The sequence below is a fragment of the Melanostigma gelatinosum genome (genome assembly GCF_949748355.1).
Source record: "Melanostigma gelatinosum genome assembly, chromosome: 11".
Lineage (NCBI taxonomy): Eukaryota > Metazoa > Chordata > Actinopteri > Perciformes > Zoarcidae > Melanostigma > Melanostigma gelatinosum.
This window is the reverse complement of record NC_136644.1, coordinates 25834121-25853660: the sequence shown is the minus strand read 5'-3', so window position 1 is coordinate 25853660 and position 19540 is coordinate 25834121. Positions and strand designations below refer to the sequence as shown.

General features: G+C 43.6%; 2 protein-coding genes across 5 annotated transcripts; one reads left to right on the top strand and one right to left on the bottom strand.

Annotated features, from left to right (window-relative positions):
- Positions 1–239: 239 nt before the first annotated feature.
- Positions 240–9071, bottom strand: LOC306784795 (ectonucleoside triphosphate diphosphohydrolase 7-like). 2 transcript variants are annotated; one of them, XM_079278921.1, is made up of 14 exons: positions 8934–9071; positions 7888–7959; positions 7613–7792; positions 6676–6881; positions 6274–6424; positions 5843–5946; positions 5610–5669; positions 5209–5357; positions 4864–5030; positions 4512–4713; positions 4287–4406; positions 4101–4186; positions 2980–3141; positions 240–2477 (listed from the first exon to the last, which is right to left on the bottom strand). In XM_079278921.1, the coding sequence occupies exons 2-14, from the start codon at positions 7893–7895 to the stop codon at positions 2255–2257; spliced, it is 1818 nt and encodes a 605-aa protein (XP_079135047.1). In that variant the 5' UTR covers positions 7896–7959; positions 8934–9071; the 3' UTR covers positions 240–2254. The 2 variants fall into 2 exon arrangements, with proteins under 2 accessions (XP_079135047.1, XP_079135048.1); XM_079278922.1 differs by having other exon boundaries at positions 5209–5354.
- Positions 9072–11072: 2001 nt separating this feature from the next.
- LOC306784805 (mitoferrin-2-like) lies at positions 11073–19255 on the top strand (the record flags this gene model as incomplete). Of its 3 annotated transcripts, none has more annotated exons than XR_013772383.1 (5): positions 11073–11369; positions 15196–15424; positions 15593–15649; positions 16403–17056; positions 17635–19255. XR_013772383.1 is itself a non-coding variant. In XM_079278935.1 (5 exons), the coding sequence occupies 4 exons, from the start codon at positions 11073–11075 to the stop codon at positions 16984–16986; spliced, it is 1167 nt and encodes a 388-aa protein (XP_079135061.1). In that variant the 3' UTR covers positions 16987–17033; positions 17635–19255. The 3 variants fall into 3 exon arrangements, 2 of the variants coding, with proteins under 2 accessions (XP_079135061.1, XP_079135060.1); XM_079278935.1 differs by having other exon boundaries at positions 16403–17033; XM_079278934.1 differs by having other exon boundaries at positions 16403–19255.
- Between the last annotated feature and the right edge of the window lie 285 nt (positions 19256–19540).

The window sequence follows — 19540 nt, the reverse complement described above, 5'->3', positions numbered from 1 at the left end:
GGCCACACTACAGTCACGAGCCAACTGCCGACCAGGCTCCTCCCCCAGCTTCCGGGTTCACTTTAACCTTCTGTTGTCTGACAGAGGAGCAGCTGCTGTAGGCCCAAATCCCAAACGTCCCCTAAAGCCTCAAACCCTGAACCCTCAGGGACTCACTGACGTCACCTGGTAAGTGGTTTATATATATAGTTGGAGGCACACAACAGTCAAGACCAATTTTTTATTACAAAAAGGTTATTTTATTGAAATAGTTTATATTCACATTGATGTTAAAAAGGTACCTCAATTTAAAAACAAAATTAAAAAGTCCCCTTCAGTGAATCCCTGTCAAACATTGCACAATGCCCAGCTCTGGAAGGACACGCTCCACCGCTGGTCCCAGGTCAGGGGTCAAAAACATCAGAGGAGCAGCAGGAACCCTGGACACCTCACAGCGAGGTCAAAGGGAGTGATTTTAAACGTCACACCGTAGCTGCTGTAGACTCCTGTAACCGGCGCAGGAAGTGTGTTTTTGAAGTACAGACGAGGAGACGGAGGTTAACAACAAACAAACGACAAAAAACCCTCCCACTGTGGGATCAACACACGATTCAACTTCTCAGGAAGATTGCTTCTCAGACACGCATTTGCATCATCATGGTTTGCTGCACAGCTGCACCGTCAGCACATAACAGACTCCCAAAGGAAAACTAACTGGCTTCATTTACAGATATGAAATGCATAAAACAATGGAAAACAATGGACCCTCTTTTGTGGCTTTTTCCTCAAAATGGCTTAATTTTAAAAACCACACACTCAGATATATCTACTTTTTTTGCTTCTTCCAAGCATCCGTTTTGACCGATGAGTATATTGAATACAGTGAAAGAGAGATTTAAGGTGAACCAAAACCTGAGAGCTTCTTCTCTCTCTCGTTTGCAGAGAGGAATGTTGAAATGCGTCACCAGATGAAGACACTCAAAGACCACATGACGCACTCGTATGAAGAACAGATGTAAACAAATCTGGAGTCTAATGTTCAGGAAATGATACAAAGAAAAAGAAGTGGTCACCTGAACCCCTGAACAGTGGTCATTTTACGCTCAGCTACACTTTGTTGAACTCAGCTGTACCTTAAGATAAATGATCATTTTAACATTAAATGAACCAACATTAGCATGCTAACAGTTATGTCACAGCTAACTCTAAACATGCTAGCTACCATTAACGCAGGTTTTAACATATGAACAAGCTAAACTGTTATCTAATTTTAACATTAAATGAACCAACATTAACATGCTAACATGCTAACAGTGATTTCAAAGCTAAATCAAACTATGTGAAAACATTATCTGCAGATTAAGGTTTACGCTAAATTCGAATATTCACCAACATTAGCATGCTAACATGCTAACAGTTATGTCAGAGCTAACAAACACGACAGGACAGCTAACATTAAATCTAAATAACTGGGAAACTGTCTGCAAAGGTTCATAAATGACGCTTCATGTCGGCCAACGTAAAATATATTTGTGTTATAGTGTCAATACTCTGTATTTTTAACCCTTTAAATCACACAAATGTCTTGTGTCCAATGACGTAAACGTCTTAAAGTACAGCTGAGTGGCCATTCGGTTTCATTTTCTCGTGAAGATGAAAGTCCACGTCCGCGCTGCTAGCAGGTGCTGCGCTGACTTTTCTCCCACATTAATATTTAATATATAAAACACATGAATCCTGTTGGAACCACTTGAGCTGCATTTCTTTCTTATGTGCCTTTAGCATGGGTGTGAACGGTCTTCAAAGACTTTCCACAAATCCATCTTCCTATGATGAACCACCTCCATCCCCCAGGTGAGATACCACCCCCCCCCCACTGAATCCAGGTCAGCTGACATATAAATAAAAACATGCTTTTGGATCAAATGGGAAGCTAACTGATGATAGTTACCGGGGTATTTGTGTAGATATACAGTATTTGTGTATTTTAAAATGTGTCCCATATTACTGCCTAACCTCACACACACACACTGTACTTGTCTGACTCACTTTTCTTCACAATTAAAACAAATGGAAGTTGAATGGAAGTTGTTCCATCCTGTTGTGCAGAGTTGATTCCTTTCTTTCCACAGAAGAAATTGAACACAGAGAACGTCTCTCCGGTCTGAGAAGAGATCAGAGTTTGAAGCTGCCAGATCAAAGAACATACAGAGGAGTTTGATTTCCTCGGCTCTAGGAACTCTCGCACTCGTCAGCTGTACTATAACGTGGCCTCTCAGGGGAGGAGGGCCTCTCCCTCCTCGACCCAGAGGAGGTTCAAGGCATCGGCCTGCCGCTGCTCCCGCTGGTGGATCCTCCGCAGGCGCAGGATGTAGAGCAGGATGGCCAGCACCACCACCAGGATGCAGAGCGAGAACAGGTGGTGGTTGTAGACGAAGGAGGAGCGCAGCCAGCTGGGGTGGTTCTGGTTCTGTCGCAGGGTTTCCTGCCGCAGGTCCCTGGAGACGAAAAACCAAATGAGGAAAGTCTTTATTTGACACCATTCCAACCCAAAGTGATCTTTTATTGATTTAAAACGTGCAATCACACCTTTTAAAATTGGTATATTAATGTGAAGAGGGTTAGTTCTGGAACTATTTTAAGTGAACGACCATCTTTCCATTGCATACACATCAAATACTTTATTTTCTGTTTGGCTTTAGAGGTTTTTATTTCTGTCTTAAAGTATATATATTTATAAACGTCTTCTACTCCAGAGAAAAGGAAGTCACGTGATCGAAGATGGAGGACTCGTATGTTTGTCATTCATTGTGGAAATAAATGTGCAGATTGAGATTTGTTTGCTGGAGGTCAGACTGTGACGGTAGGAGATTCAAACTGAACACCAACTACAGCGATGACGTCATCATATATATTCACCCTGAAACGGACACATTTAGGAGTACGATTCTTTCATAGGCGTGTGCGTGTGTGTGTGTGTGTGGTAAATGACGGCGTTACCTGAGAGGCAGGAATCGGGTTTTAAACAGGATGGCTCCCAGAGTCCACTGCACCTCCTTGTCGTAAACCAGCTGGGCGGTTTTCAGATTGGGGTAGTCGGTTGGGAACCGGAAGCCGGAGTGCAGCACCTCGTACATCCAGGCCGACTTAAAGCACTGAAGCCTGAGAGAAGCAGAGAGAGAGCAGGTGACAGCTGGAGAGTTAAAGTTATTGATTAACTTCCATCTTTGATGCGAAATATTTGAACTTTTTTTGTGAAATCATTAACACATCGGTTGCTCGCTAGTCGGATATTTCTCCACTTTTAACACTTAAACGTGTTAATTGTTCCATAAATCAAGTCCCGTCCTAAACTCAGTGACGGGCCTGCTTTATGTTCAGAAAGAGATTCATTTACTAAATCATAGAATCGTCTGTTTTTTAACTGAGTTTCTGTTTCTGATTGTTTTTCTTACATCCACTGAAGGTTTGAATAACTCAATGACGTGCATCTTTATTCACCGTGTTATTGTTTTGCAGACAAGTGGCACAAATATCAACTACAGTGGAAGGAACAGCACCTCCTTGTGGTCGTAAACGACACGCTTTGCACCTAAAAACAAATCCGCAACATGCTGTAACTATTAAAATAGATTAAACAAATGAAATATTGTGAATGAATATGAATGAGTATTGCACCTGAGTTTATCTCTGATATAATATGACAGGAGATCCTCTCACCACACAATTAATACATTTACTATAAAAGCAAAGCGGAGTACAAGTAAATAAAATGTTTAGTGTCAAAAAAGTATTTTACAGAAATACTTTGAAATAGTAAAACTCCATTTAACTTTCAGGGCGTGTTTTCCTTCCTGACGTTTTCTCACATGATGTGTGCGACTGTGTCATGTGACCACTCACAGTATCACGGCTGTTTTGGCACCAACGTACAGAAACGTGTGAAAGTGATGCCGTTTGTATTTCGATCATTTATTGTTGATTTCTTTTTCTAAAGGAATCGACACCAAATGAGGAGCTCGTGAGTATCGATCTGCCCGAACAGAGAACACCATCAAAGACCTGCTTCTTCCTGAAACATGATTGGCTGAAGATGAAGATGAAGATGAAGACGAACTCACTTGAGTCGGTACACGTCGGCCTGCTGAGCGAAGAGCTTGTTGTCCAGACGCTGTTTCAGTGTGGACCACTTGGTGAGGCAGTACTCCTGCAGAGACAACGAGAACAAACACGATGTTCAACCAGAAACGGGACAAATAAAGTGAAATGATATTTTACAGCAAAGTTCCTCGTGAAAGAACAGATACCGTCGCAGCTCTGGAGAACTTGTGGCTGTCGTACGCTCCTCCCAGCCTCAGGACGTCCTCCGTACAGTAAAAGAACTCTGAGAAACCGTAGAACTCGCTGTTGCTGAAATTGATGGGAGCCTAACAAAATAAACCACGGCGTTAAAAGTGATTGTGAATCACATCCAGCTTGTCCAAGTGAGCTGCGACTTGAAGACAAAGGGCGTCTAGCGGGTCCGATCGTACCTGGTAGACGCCCCCCGGTGACATGGTGCCGTTGTGGAGGCCCAGGAACGGTCGCACGGCCTCTCGACACCGGCTCCAGTCGCCCTGACCCCTCAGGTACACCGTGCGGTTGCCCTTCACCACTGTGTCCGACAGGCTGACCGGCAGACAGGGATCCAGGTACGGCTGGTCCTCGCTCAGGCCCGCCTGCGTGCTGAGAAACCTGCACCAACAGGAGCGTGGAAAGCTCAACGTCTACAGCCAACAATCATCCAAACAGATGCGAACTGAACGTTTCCTTAAAGGCAGAGAGAGGTTGTGAGGAATGTAGCGTTGAAAAGAAACTGAAACAATTATTAATAAGCGTCTGAACCCGTTCTTTGCCAGCGTGTTGTTGAGCAGCTGTTCCTCGTATCGCTGCCTCGCCATGTTTCCCCCGAAGCCGAGGAAGGTGGTGACGTAGACTCTGTAGACGTGCTGCGTGTGCTCCACGTCACAGCCCAGATTAAACTCAGCGAGGACACTCTTCCCTGCCTCCTCCTGAAGAACACAGAGACATCAACTCTCAACGTAATGACAAGAACACAGCGGGAACAGTTCGTCCATTCATCTGCAACTGTGTCGATTTACAGACCAAACGATGGATCCGGAATATAATCCAGCAGATTAACCGAATGAAGACAAACGTCAGCTGCAGCCACCTGACGGCTAACCTTACTTCTTGTGGTGAAGTGAAGCTGATGGCGCTCGGCACCTCGTAGGCGATCTGCAGTGAAGCTCCGCCCATATCCATGATGCCCACCGTGCGCCGCCTGCTGATTGGCCGCTGGTTCTGAGACCCCGTTGTCACCTCAACTGTCGCGTCTTCTGAGAAACATGAAGATATTACAGCGTTATTCTGTTATTCTGTTTGTTTGTTTTGATAAAAGACTCATTCGTGTCAATTTCAGATACGTCTTGTTAAAGAGACGTTATGAAGTGTGTTTGTGTGAGGTTCTCCTCCACAGTCTTCTATAAACTCATCTACTGTAGCAGAACACTGCCTGTGGAGGAGAACCTCACACACACACACACACACACACTTCATAACATCTGACCCTTTAACTCCTTCACACTCACCTTCATCAGCATGGTCGAAGCGGCCCAACACAAAGTTAATGCCGATCCACGCATACACTCCTGCAGGGTTGAGAGGAAACAGGAAACACGTCACCACAGCCGCGATGGGGAGACACACAAACACAACAGGAAGCAGTTAGAGCGGCTTTAAGGATCATTCCTGCCACATTCTCCTCATTGGGTTCATATATAGAGTAGCACTCAAAGCAGCACAGAGCAAACAATCAGCTCACCTTCTTGTTTCCCGGAGATGACCTCAGCATGGGAGCTGGAAAACAGGAAGTCGAACTCCAGGGGAACGTCAGTGACCAGGTCGTCCAAGATGTCCGCCTGCTGGCTACATACAGAGAAACCAGAATATATGATATATATATTAATGCCGTCTAATACAACAGAAATCCTGCCTTCGTGAAGGTTGTATGTGGTTTATTTTGTTTTAGAGAGAGGTTGTGTTTGCGGTGCTGTAGAATAGTATCACATTACACTGAGAGGTGTTTGTATTTATATCAAGGAGGACAGCTCAGCTGAACATGATACCTTGATGAAGGACTTACTGCAGGACTGTCGTGTTGAGACTGCATTTATAACAGACAGGTTGCCCTAAACTGGCGTCTGCGTGTATGATTTTAAGTTATTGGAACTTTAAGTAAAAGCTTTTGTCGACCTGTCGGGCAGCAGCCTCATGCCAGCGGTGCAGAGGATGTAGAGCGGCGTCTCTTTGTGTTTGCTCCTCGGGACGTGAGCGGCGGCGAAGCGGAGCAGAGGGTGGAGGTAGTCGCTGGCCTGCGTCGGCGTGTTGGACAGCGTGGAGATACCTGAAGAGAGCGCATAAGAGACCACTCATTATAACGCTTGCATTACAATGACTATTATGTTATTTCTTTTTTTGTTGGTGACGTATACGGCAAAGTTTGTGTCGTTCTGCACCATGGGGGGGGGGGGGGGCAGGGTTAGTTCTGGTCCGGTTCCTGTTCACACTGACTTCTTACAAACGAACCACGAGGAGTAAACATGACGTCATCCAGCATCATCAGGACCCAACGAGATGAACAAAGCGCCTCCTCACCCGGTTTGATCTTCTTGACGACCGGCGTGCGGTCGCGGTCCCTCATCTGTCGGATGTCCAGCAGCGTGTGGGGGTTCCCGTTGTGGGGGGGCCAGTAGTACACAAAGACCCGAGAGCCACTGCTGCCACAGTCCACCACGATCCCGTAATTCAGAGCCGGGTCCAAGACGTCGGTGACCTCCATGGACTCTGCGATGGAGAGGTACCTGGAGGAGAACGAACACAGACACACGAGATGAAGAATGAATGTTTTGATGTCTGGCAGATAGGTTTGCCTCCCACAGGCTACACCAACACAGAATATTCCACGTATGCTGCTTTGGATGAAACCCTGAAACAGACACATTGTTCATAGCACTCTCCTGCTTTTAGTGTCGAAAAAACACACAAACTACCGAGTGCCTTGAACACGTCCCGTCTGTTTCTCTGTGTCCTTGGCTTCTGATGGAAGCACCTGCAGTCGCTCCCACAAAGTGAGTTCAGGTCGCGTTGAGCCGTCCGGCCTCAGAAGCAGAAGAGATAACTGTTCTCACAGAGCTCGTTATCAGCTGGCTCGCTGCCACGCTCACACGGAGGAGTGAAAACAGCCATGTGGTCAAACTGTGTGAACTACTGAGTGTTTTCTTTTATGAATATCTTTTCTTTCTTCAATAATTAATTCGTGTTTTTGTTGAAGCAATATTTTGTTGTGTGATTCCAGCACATTTCCCCATCATGGCTCTCATTGTTGAACTGTTTACTACATGTTTACTACATGTTTACTACATGGAATTAGATTCTTTGACAGACTGTTGATCTTCCCTGAAGGTGCACGTCCGCTGTCCCACGGCTTAAGATCTTTACAGAAAATGTACCCTGTCACAGTGAGCGGTGGTTCTGTCTTTGTGCACAGTTCCAGCACAACGAGGCCGAAGGATTCGCTCTGGCGTTCGCTCACTTGTTGACTCGGGACCCGGGCCGCCGCGGCCCCGCGCTCCACAGCTGCCTCTGGTAGGTTCCCAGGAGGAGGAGGGCGGAGGTGATGAAGAGCAGCAGCAGCCTCTGCCTGGGAGCGCAGCCCAGAGACAGCAGGGACACGCTGCAGTACCAGGAGGCCGGCAGGCAGGAAAAAGTGATCCTGTGGAGGAGGAGGAGCACAGAGTGAAACCAGGTCATATAATGTGAAACGTGAACCACATCGCGCTCTCGTCGATGCTGTTCTCAGTTTATTACCTCGCCATATGTGCTGGTGGGAGAACTGAGTCAAGGTGTCACAGACGTCACCTCATGGTCGTGGCTTTTCTCCTGCACGAAGGGAAAAGAGGGAGAGAATGCTGCTCAGTGCTTTATGAATAATCAGTTATGAAAATAATCATTAGCTGCAGCCCTAAACTAACATGGTGCAGCGTATGCGTTAGGGTGTGGTCCTAGTTTCAGTCGCGTCTATTCACAGTTTATTCTAGTTATTGATGAGTATCAGAATCAGAAGCGTTTATTAGTACGTTACACATAGAAGGAATTTGACTTGGTGAATGGTGCGTAACAATAAACAATAATCGAGACATAATTTAAATGTTGTATGTTAAAACAAGTATATTATAAAAGTGTATTTTAATATAGAAAGGATGTGCCAGGGAGGGTTACAGGACATTTAACAGACTTTGCTGGTGTAACAATGTCCCAATGGGACCAGAAATGAAGTCATTACTCTAATCTACTAGTACAAGTACAACACTGCACTTTGGAGTATTAAAGATAAGATGTACTTTTATTGATCCATGTGACGAAATTCGGCCGGAGAAAAACAGCAGCACAGCAACACAGATAAATAAAGTATAAGAAGTAAATAATGAAAAGGGATTTAAAAGTAAAAACAGAATACAAAAAAGAGCGAGACAAGATCAGAGTAACATAAGGTATAAACAGGTAAATTATGATATAATATGAGAAGTAGTAGAAGGTGAGAGGTAGTAATAAGATAACATGATGTGTAGATATACTACTGCATGATATAGATCAGAATATGATATTAAATATAAGACGTACTATGGGTATGATGTAGTAAAGTGTAGTATATTATATTATATAAATACCTCCATGTTCATTTGAGATGGTCCGATGCTATTACTGTGACATCTCTAACAGAGGCCAGCAGAAGAACTGGCTTATGTCCCAGTTATATAAGATGAAAGTGTTGCATCAATAAATAGAACAGTTCATTGGTGTATTACTGACTACAATGTATCCATATGCTCTCATTCTGCGTTCTATAAACTCACCTACACGCGCCTCACACCTCCGCCATGACAGCACAGTCCGTCAGGTAAAGTAGTCCTTCGACAGAAACGATGTGATCATCATGAGGTTACTTAAAAGAAAAGAAAGAAGAAGAAGAAGACGAGGAGGCGAAGAAGAACAGGAAGCGATCGCAAATCCAACTGACTTCCGGTCGGCTACGTTGTCAAATACGTAACTGGGCGGTCCGGCTGCGGCCATTGGTCTGTTGCACATCACGACACGCCCACTTATGGTTAATCGGAAAGGGGCGTGGCCGCGTGATACATATAGATGGATGCATTATGTATTTATTTTTCTTGAACTGAACAGCTGGTATACCAACGTCATTTTTGGAAAATGTTGTATTCGGATCATACATTTTATTCTTAAATGACCAGAAGTATCTGTTAGGGGTTAGTCTCTCACTGTGTGCGTGTGTGTATGTGTGTGTGCGTGTGTGTGTGTGCGTATGTGTGTTTGTGTGCGTGTGCGCGTGTGTGTGTGTGTGTGTGTGTGTGTCAGAGACCTGGGCATATATAAAATAAAATTTGGAAATTTGAATCAGGATTTTTAAGAGTTTGAAAGGATCTCGCGACACATTCTCACCCCCAACTCGAGGAACACCAAATGCAACATGCGCCACCACGTGGACAAGTAACGTAAGAACATGCTTAGATGATTCATCTTCTTCAGAGTTCATATTTGTCACCGGTCTCTTCATTCAGCGCGACCAACAGCGGACGTTCTTATGAGCGAAGGGATAGAAATCAACGAGGACAATTAGAATATTGAATCGTCTTGTTGCACTAGAGAGACTTTCTGTCAAAACCATCGATTTCAATCTCTTTGCATCATTTTGGCAAATGATCAAATCAGGTCAATCAGGAAATAGTTTTATTTTCAGACATATTCTGTCTAAAACACTGTGATAGAAACAGTAAAATGAATGAGTAACATGAATTTTGAAGTGCTTGACACAAACTGGGACATTTCAATGTTTTTTATTGTTTGATTTCAGAATCAGAATTAGAAACCGTTTATTGCCATTGTATGTTGAACATACAAGGAATTTGACATGACGGGAGGTGCGTAACTTTTAACAACAATCAACAACAATCAACAATGCAAAGTAGAAACAAATTCAATTTACAGAAAATATAAGATAAAGTAAAATAGAAATAAAGTGGAATATAAGATAAAGTGAAATATAAAATAAAGTGAAGTCGAGTGCACAAACGGACAGATAACAGGACTATAAACCAGTGAGATGTAAGTGTAGTGTGAAAGTGTCGAGTGTAGGGATGTGCGGGGGAGTGACCGGTGGGAAATCCTGGAGATGACAGAGTCATTTGCTATTGTAATTGTGTCATTGTTGTTTTAAAATGTCTCCACCTCGAAGTTATGATTCAAATGTGTGAGATTTTATTCAACAGTCATGCGTGAATTTTTTTGTATCCCACAAAGTTATTGATATCTAAAGTGAGTGGTGACAAATTCACAGAGTTGAATAAACTACATAGTTAGTTTTCCTCATAATTGCTGCAGCTGTTAATGTCAATTTAATTTAATTTAATTGACTTACAATAAATGATCAATATGGAGAGTGTAGAACAACACGTATGTTGCTCTTAATGTATCCAATATTATTTAAGCATGACATTTAGTTTTTTAAACAGCAGATACTCTACGATGTGTGTCCAAGACAAATTTATTTCCTTCTGGACAATAAAGTCTATCTGATCATATCTTATCTTGTCTTGTCTTATATTATCGTATCGTAAAAGCGAATATGCTCAGATAATTAAGTAGACAACATAAGTTATACTGTGATGTTTAAATCCAAAGTTGTGTATATTTTGTAGATATATAGTTATAATTCCAGTTTGGGGCGTCCCGTTTAAAACGCTTCCCGTAAATACACGTGACTTCCTGATATTACAAAATCATCAACACCCACATGACGCCGAAACTCCGCCCACTGTATTTACCCGCCTTATTACGAGACAGACTCGGCCAATTGGAGGGACTGGTAGTGATTGACAGTCAACATGTCCAATCAGTTTCCGCTTCTAAGCGTGACTTCCTGGACTAACCCACCGAGATCCTACCCGCCTGAACTCCAGGTCCACGGAGAAACGTCCATGGAAACGCCGGGCGTAGACAGCCGGGTTACAGGCTCCGCAGCCGGGGCAGAGCTTCGATGGATTGGCGGCAGGCTGCTGGACGCCACGGGGAAGTTTGTTGGGTCTCTTTCGCAGATAATGACGGGGGAGCAGATGTTGCATCGAGTAACTCCGGAGACCTCGACCTCTGTGGAAGAGCCTGAGATAGACTATGAAGGACTGCCTCAAGGAGCCGCCACCAGCACACACATGCTGGCAGGATCCGTGGCTGGAATCATGGAGCACTGCCTCATGTACCCCATCGACTGTGTCAAGGTACTGAAGCAACACGCTGCTTATTTAGAAACGTATGCATGCCTCGTTCACGTCACGTTGAACCAGATAGCTAACGTAGGCCCAATACAAGCCCCGAGCTCGATTAACGTCAGGCTACAAACTAACAGGGCTAACCGTAGCTAACGGGGCTAACTATAGCTAACCGGACTAACCGTAGCTAACAGGGCAGACCTCAGCTAACGGGGCTAACAGGGCTAACCGTAACTAACAGAGGTCAGTTAACTACCATTACATAAACATAAAATAACGCAACACAAGGTTGTCACTGAAAAACAACCCGAGTGAGTATGTTTACAACATTTCAACGTTCATTTAGTTAATTATTAGTGTAATTACAAACTGACAGTTGCGTCTCCTCTCACGAGCCTACTAAGTTAGCTAGCAGCAATTGCGCCTTTCTGGTTAACATGCCTCCATTATCGGACATGTCCTTAACTGACATGTCTCTCATTTTTAATCTTAAATCTTACTTAAATCAACACTTTTTTCACAGTTCTTATTCAAATGGGTATATCTCCATTGAGAGACATCGTCATTGTTATGCTATTCCTCATTTTTGTACTTTCCTTACACAAATAATGTTAGATAGTTGATGTGAATATTTGTCTGTTCACTGAGGATTTAAAGGGGAAAGTCCGTGAAGAGAAAGAAGTAGATGATTAACACAGAGGGGTCCGTCTGTCACTAGATCAACAGTCGACAGTATAGATGGATGAATTCTATGAAATAACACACACACCTTGGTTTGGAAGATGTAAGTGTGGTAGTGTGTGTGTATTTATTGTAAACAATATAGATTACATAACTAGATAGTTTTATGATTACCTAACCAGACTACTTTTTTATTGTTATGGTAAAAACTGTCGACAGCGGAGTGGACACAGTTCGATTTACTATTCATCCTGGTATTTTTCTCCTTTATCGGAAGTTGCACCGCTTTACTACACCGCTGTAATCTTCCTGAAGACAAGTCTTGCATAATATGACAGCTGTCACATGACTTTCTAACAGATCTCTGAACTTTTACTGTAAACCTCTGCACTCATGCGTTTATCACTGTTTGAGTTACACATAAATGCTATTTCTAGCCAAGTAGATTGTTTAGCATTCACAAGTTTACTGGTGCTTGTTACGCATAATAAGTTGGTTTGATGCAACACTATTGACCCACAATGCAGTGCACTACATACTAATGGAGGAAATTAAAACCCTACAGGTATACATGCTCTTCATACAGACTCGGGTTCTTTGTGTTGTGTCAGAAGATAAAGAACAACTAGTTCTCACTGAGCTGTGGTCCATCAAACAAAGCTCTTGTTCACAACAAATTCCTTGATGTTAGCTCATCCGTGTGTGTGTGTGTGGTCATTGTAAATGGTCACATAGTGATTATGACTTGTTAAAATGCATCAGTATTCTCAAGAAAGATAATTTTATGTTAATACAGTTTGCCAAACTCCAATGTTGACATCTGTTTCATCATTTATAGAAAGCATTGAACAAATAAATGAAACAAAAAGCTCCTTTTTTTTAAACTGAGCTCCGTGAACCTAAATTAAATGAGTACAAAATGTAACTTAAGAGAAAAGGAGAACGATCTTTAATGTGTTTTTTTTCTGTTACCCCTCCGGTCCAGACTGTGGCTGCCTGTTTAAGTAGAAGGAGGAAGTGCTTGACAAATTTTTCCAGTAATGTTTAGCGGGCAACTTCCTCATCCCCAAGATTCCCTATTTTGACAATCTTCGTTCCTGGTTGGCGAGCATCTTTTATCTCTTTGTTCATTCTTGCCACTAATTTCAGACTCAGTTTCAGACTCTTCTGTTTGTAAACTTAAATTCTGTTGACCGACTTCCACAACATACTCATTTTATTTATTGGTCCAAAGATATAATACAACAGTACGGGTATCTTACATATTTTCACAGCAATGTCGAGCCACAGAGTACCGTGTACAACTCTTTTCATATATGCCGTAGTACTCGCCAAGACTTTCAAACACATTTTAATGCGTAGCATCAGTGGAGTGGTGCTGTCTCTTCTGTTGGTCGTCAGGATAAATTGAGAATTAAGTTACTTGTTCGAGGATTTTCATCTACTTTTTATCGGCCAGATTTGAGTCACAAACACACGCATGTACTCTCTTACTTGCCCCTTCCAGGGTATTGGTGCATGGCAAAAACAACAACATTAAATACCGAACTTAAGCACACTGCAACAAGATGTCCTAATCCTAGATGTCTTAGTGAAGTGTAGACAAACACCCCTGTGTCTATTAGACTGATGGTGTACCGCTCACTTAACACTAACCTGCTCAACATTAAGAGACAGAAAAACAGTTTTATCAGAGATGGAAACAGAAAATACAGACTTGATTGTTTCGAAGTTATCAAGCAGCTAATTGATTTCCGACACAGTGACTCAGAGGACATTGACATGACAATGACGTCTGTAAAGACAAAGAATGTCAGCGATTTACTTCCTTGTTGAAATGTCTTTCGCTTCCAGTAACAGTCTGATTGAAGGTGTGACTATAAATACATGGCACCATGTTGTCTCAAACGTCACCGGCTACAGTGAGTGGACGAGTAACGCGTGACACAAAGATAAAAATATAACATTTGTAATGTGCTTGTAATGCCAACACAGAGAACATGACCGTCTTTGAAATATCAGTCCGTGCATATACATTTTGAAGGCACAAAAAACAGATATTTTAGTTAAAGTATCCAGTGCTACATACATGTATCGTGGTCTTCTTCACTTCCTGTTAGCAATACATAACGCCATATGTCACAGGAGTGAGCCGGTGACTCCACCGTGAGCCTCTCAGCTGTTGCTTGTGTGACTGAGGTCCTCGTGAGTTGACAAATGCAGCTTTAAAATGGTTGTCTTGTGTTGCATGCAAGCTTCAGCTGGCGTACTCCCCCTGAGCCTTAATAAAGGTACACAATACTCTGTTACCATGTGAAGAAGTGGCGTGAACACAAAGCCCTCGGTGCTGTCTGTTGTTCACCGACACCTGATTCAGTTTTTGGTTTCTCTTCAACCCAGACTTGAATATGTTTTTTATACGGTGGATGACTGACCACATTCCATGTGAGTCACCATTTCCAGGACCACCATGTCCGCCTGAGGGTGTAGGAGGCAGGAGAAGTTCACTTGTTGCATGTTAGGAAAAACTTGACGATTGCGCCATCTTCTTCTGGGGGAATTTAGTTTGTTACACTTACAGTGATGCTTGTCTGAGCCGGGCAAGCGGTGGGCTGTTTTTTTTTGGGGGTTTTTCAACCCTTCCTGGCTGCGTTCAGCTCTCTCCGTCCTCATTCGTGGTCTGTGGTTAGCGACTTTGTCTGCGTTCGTTTCTCTGACTCACTAGAAATTTGGACACAGAATGGTGAAACTGCAACGCAAGCTTCATTTGTCTTTAACGATCCATCGCCTGGTTGTTCAGATATGAGCAGGACTGTTGACGTCCTGAAATTTGATGGTTTGAAATGCATTGTGAGGTTTTCTTTGTGTGAGCATCAGGTACCGATCTAAAAAAAGAATGAACTAGTTCTGTCAAGCTGGAAATGATTTTTGAAAAATACTTCGTAACTTGCCCTGTTAGCTAGGGTTGACCCCGTTAGCCAGGGCTAGCCCCGTTAGCCAGGGCTAGCCCTGTTAGCTTGTAGCCTGGCGTTAATCGAGCGCGGGGCTTGTATTTGGGCCTACGTTAGCTCTGTGGAACAGACCATGTGAACATTCCAGCGTGACGTGAACGTAACATCTAGTTTTACGCATCTGTCTGTTCCTCTCACACCAGACTCGCATGCAGAGCCTTCACCCGGAGCCGGGGGCGCGCTACAGGAACGTGATGGACGCCCTGCAGCAGATTGTGCGGACGGAGGGCGTGTGGCGACCAATCAGAGGGGTGAACGTGCTGGCGGTGGGGGCGGGGCCTGCTCACGCGCTCTACTTCGCCAGCTACGAGAAGATCAAGTTCTCGCTCAGCGACGCCATCTACCCTGGAGCCAACAGCCACTTTGCAAATGGTAAGATGAACATTTTTCACCCATGATGCTCAAATGTACCGTAGCTTCTAAAACACTATTTATCAACTCCTTTTAAGGCACTTGTTTGATTTTAAATGTCAGTTTGATGACAGTGGAGGATGTTGTTGAGGCTTGAGCTTCATCTTAATCGTTTTCTCTGCTCTACAGGAGTGGCCGGTTGCATGGCCACAGTGCTGCATGACGTCATCATGAACCCAGCCGAAGGTAAACTCCAAATCAGTGTTTAAACCAACAGGAGAGCTAGTTACTGCTCAGTGAAAATGAGGATTTAGTGAAGGTGGATAATGAAGTTATCATGTGAGGAGACGTACACCAGAAGTAAATATTAGAGATTAATTATGAGCTGTTTACACTAACTCCAATAATGCATCATTTACACTAATAATTGCAAGATTTGTTTTAATCCATAAAAATCTTTTTTAGCTCCTTTTTTCTTCTGCACTGTGAAGCCTCTCTGTTGGTCTATTTATAAAAGTCCTCCTTTCAAAGAGCCTTAAATCCCAGACGGTGTCATTCTACCATCAGGACACTTGATGGCGCTACAGACTCGGCTGTAAACCCAAACGTTACTGCAACAGTTCAGTCTATGAGGGACATTCATTTATATGTATTAATCATCATATTTCTGTTGAGGCCAATAGACTGTTTTGAGCAAAATAACTACGGCTGTTCTCCAGCAGAGGAGTTCTTATTCCACTAACACGTCAATGTATCGATTAGTTATGTTTAAAAAAAAATCACACAAATCACCACTTTTTGTCTTGTCAGAGATGTGCTCATAATTATAATAATTGTCATTCATTTTATTAAGAAAACCGGATGTTTTTGAGAGTTTGGTTCCACTTCTTCCTTCCTTTCTTTCTAGTGTTCCTGCGTTCCTCAGAGTTCCTCTTTCCAGTTCCCCGTTCGATTGAGCAATCACGTAACATATTTCTTTTTGGTCTCTTCTCTCTTCAGTTGTGAAACAGCGGATGCAGATGTTCAACTCTCCGTACCGCGGCGTGCTTCACTGCGCGGCGTCTCTGTTGAGGCACGACGGGCCGGCCGCCTTCTACCGCAGCTTCACCACCCAGCTGACCATGAACGTGCCCTTCCAGGCGCTCCACTTCATGACCTACGAGTACCTCCAGGAGCTGCTCAACCCGCACAGACAGTACAACCCGTCCTCCCACGTCGTGTCCGGCGCGCTGGCCGGAGCCCTCGCTGCCGCCATCACCACCCCGCTCGACGTCTGCAAGACGCTCCTCAACACGCAGGAGGCTCAGGCCATACACGTGATCCGGGCCGAGGCGGCGCCGGCCGGCGGGGCGGCGGTGGGAGCGTCCCCCGGCGTCCGGCACATCTCCGGCCTCGGAGAGGCTTTTCGGACAGTGTACAGGATGGGGGGGGCGCCGGCCTTCTTCAAAGGCGGCCAAGCCCGGATCATCTACCAGATGCCCTCCACGGCCATCAGCTGGTCCGTCTACGAGTTCTTCAAATACATCATCACCAAGCGGCAGCACGAGAGGCGGCTGCGCGGAGATCGTGACGGCGACAAATGAAACAGCCGGCGGTCGAGGATTTTGGGGTTTCGGGCAAAACGCAACGAGTTTGGAAAGATCCAGAGTTTAGGTTCTTTAAGCAAACTTTTATTTTGTTTCCTGAGATCTGTGAACCGAGTTTGATCTATTTCATAGCAGGCGAGGACACGTACGAATGTTAGGAGACAGCTACTTTATTATCGGGGTTAATGTCCATTAACATCCATCTGATAGAAAACAGGCCTTTAAATCGCTGACCGGAGGTCCTGGTTCCCTAAACTCGCCCACTGAATCCTGATGCTTCAACTACCAAACTCCCAACTCAGTCTGTGAGACAGTCTGACTGAGCTTTAACGTTAAGGTGTTTACATTCACTTCCAATGAACTGTGGAGAAATTGTATCTTTTTTTAACATACAAAGGGCTAGAACTCCTACTTTAATGTCCTCGTTACAATCCAGTGTGTCTGAGTTCAGAACCAGAACACGGTTCATCCCGACACAAATGCTGAAGAGCACCTGACCACCGGGGGGCGCACAGTTCAACAAACCAGCTGGAGAATTACAGAATCAGCAACATCCAATTAGTTTAAATCCCTGTGCTGCTTTACAGTAACTATTACATCATGTGGGCGACACAAAGCCTGTAATATATCCTTCTTGTTTTTTAGTTTTGGAGAAAAGAATCCTCGAGTATGGAGAGCTCCAGGAACGAGTCCCGAAACACTTCCGGTCCCCTCGTCTAAACGCCGGTGTGTTCTTGGTGAGATGTCTGGAATAAGTTCTGTGGTTAACGCCAGCTGAAGAGAGTTTAAGGTTTTGTTCTACGATGTAAAATACGTCGGTGAAATCAGAAGCTTCTACGTGTCTTAAGACGTTCGCTAACGAGAGTCCAGCGGAGACGAGTTTAACGTCCTCGTTGGGTTTACGTCACCAAAGGTTAGTTTATAGCCGAGCGTTTTACTTCTGCTGATTACATTCACACCACGGCGGGGCGATGTTTTCATATTAAATCAATATTGTTTTAGATTTTATTGATTGTGATACGACATCAGCGTTCCTGGTTTTAACGGCAGGATAATCAAATCCACGTTACTGATTATTTATCAAAAATCTCATTTTTTGTGGAAGCTCCAATAGTTAACCTGACGATATCGATATCGAGGTATTTGGTAAAAAAAAAAAAGTGATATTCTGTATATTCTCCATATCAACCCAGACCAACACATTTAATTTGTGATCTTGCTGTGAACAAAACGTGAGAGTTTCATAATTGTTTGTCTGCCACAGAGTTCATTTTCTGCAATAATCCAAAATCCTATGAAAAAAATAATAATCTGTTTTAGTGGAGGGAACCAGTTTGATGCCAACTTCCGTCAACACTTAAGGTGTGTGTGTGTGTGTGTGTGTGTGTGCTTCATAGAGCTCAGCTGAGACTCATCCCAGCGTAGCTGAGCGACCCACTCTGTGTTAACAACACAAAGTGGGTCACAATAATCTGTGTTGACTGTTATCGTGAAACCACGGCGAGAGTCTCATGTCCACTCCCGTGTGAATCATCGTCGGTGTTCAGTCACTGACGGACTCGCGCCGCTTCATTTCTGTTCTAAAACAACAGATCGATCATACGGAAGATGGTCCTCCATCAGAGTTTATAAATTCTTCTTCTAACAGAACAGAAACAGCGCGAGTGTTTGCCTTACGGTCGCTTTTATGTTTTTATTTTTATTTTCAAAGCGCACAGCATCCTAGCACTTAATAGACTTCTTTCTCATCGTTAGGACAAAAAAGAAAAGTAACTTTGACATTAAAACAAGTACGCAGAAGAAAGATAACCTGTGCACATGCCTTCAGTTAGCCGCCGAACAGCCAACGCACAACTGCTCCAGACCTCCCGTAGAGATGTTTCAAAGCCATAGGAGCATGACATTGTATATAAAATAGTAGAAATATGGATTGAAAATCAGCTAAGTTTTCAAGCCAACCTGTATGTTGAGTTATTCAAGTAGAAAACTGAAACGTTTGATCAAAACGCTGGAAGAATTCATGCTTTTGTGGAAAAAGCCGTCGGATTGTCTTCTGGAAAGTGGCAACAAAGGAAAAACTGGATTATTCTAAATTCAAACGCAGATTAAATGGATGAAGAGAGTTTTAAAAATGTGTTTAAAAAGTTTAAAGGTTGGGAAACCAAAGACGGAGAGCGGAGCGGGAACTTGTTTGTCAGACGACACTAATGTGAAAAGCTTGAACCTGTATTTTGTGAATTGTAAATAAACTCGCTATGGCAGCTCCTCGCAGAAGCAGGGTCTTCTCTTGGTGCTGGCTCGCAAAGAGAGAACTTACTTTGGGCTCCTTGTCTTACTTTTCCTTCCTTCCCAGATGTTGAACTTTTTTTTTCAATACTTTAGAGATTTTAGGAACTGTTTTTATTTTCACACGTCGAAATCTTTTGTGTTGGTTTCACTTTGATTTATTCATTTTATAACTCGCCACAAACTTTTTACTTTATCCCAGAAACAACACTTTGAAAAGCACGATTGATTGATTGACGAGGTTTTAATTATAAGTGACTCGAGG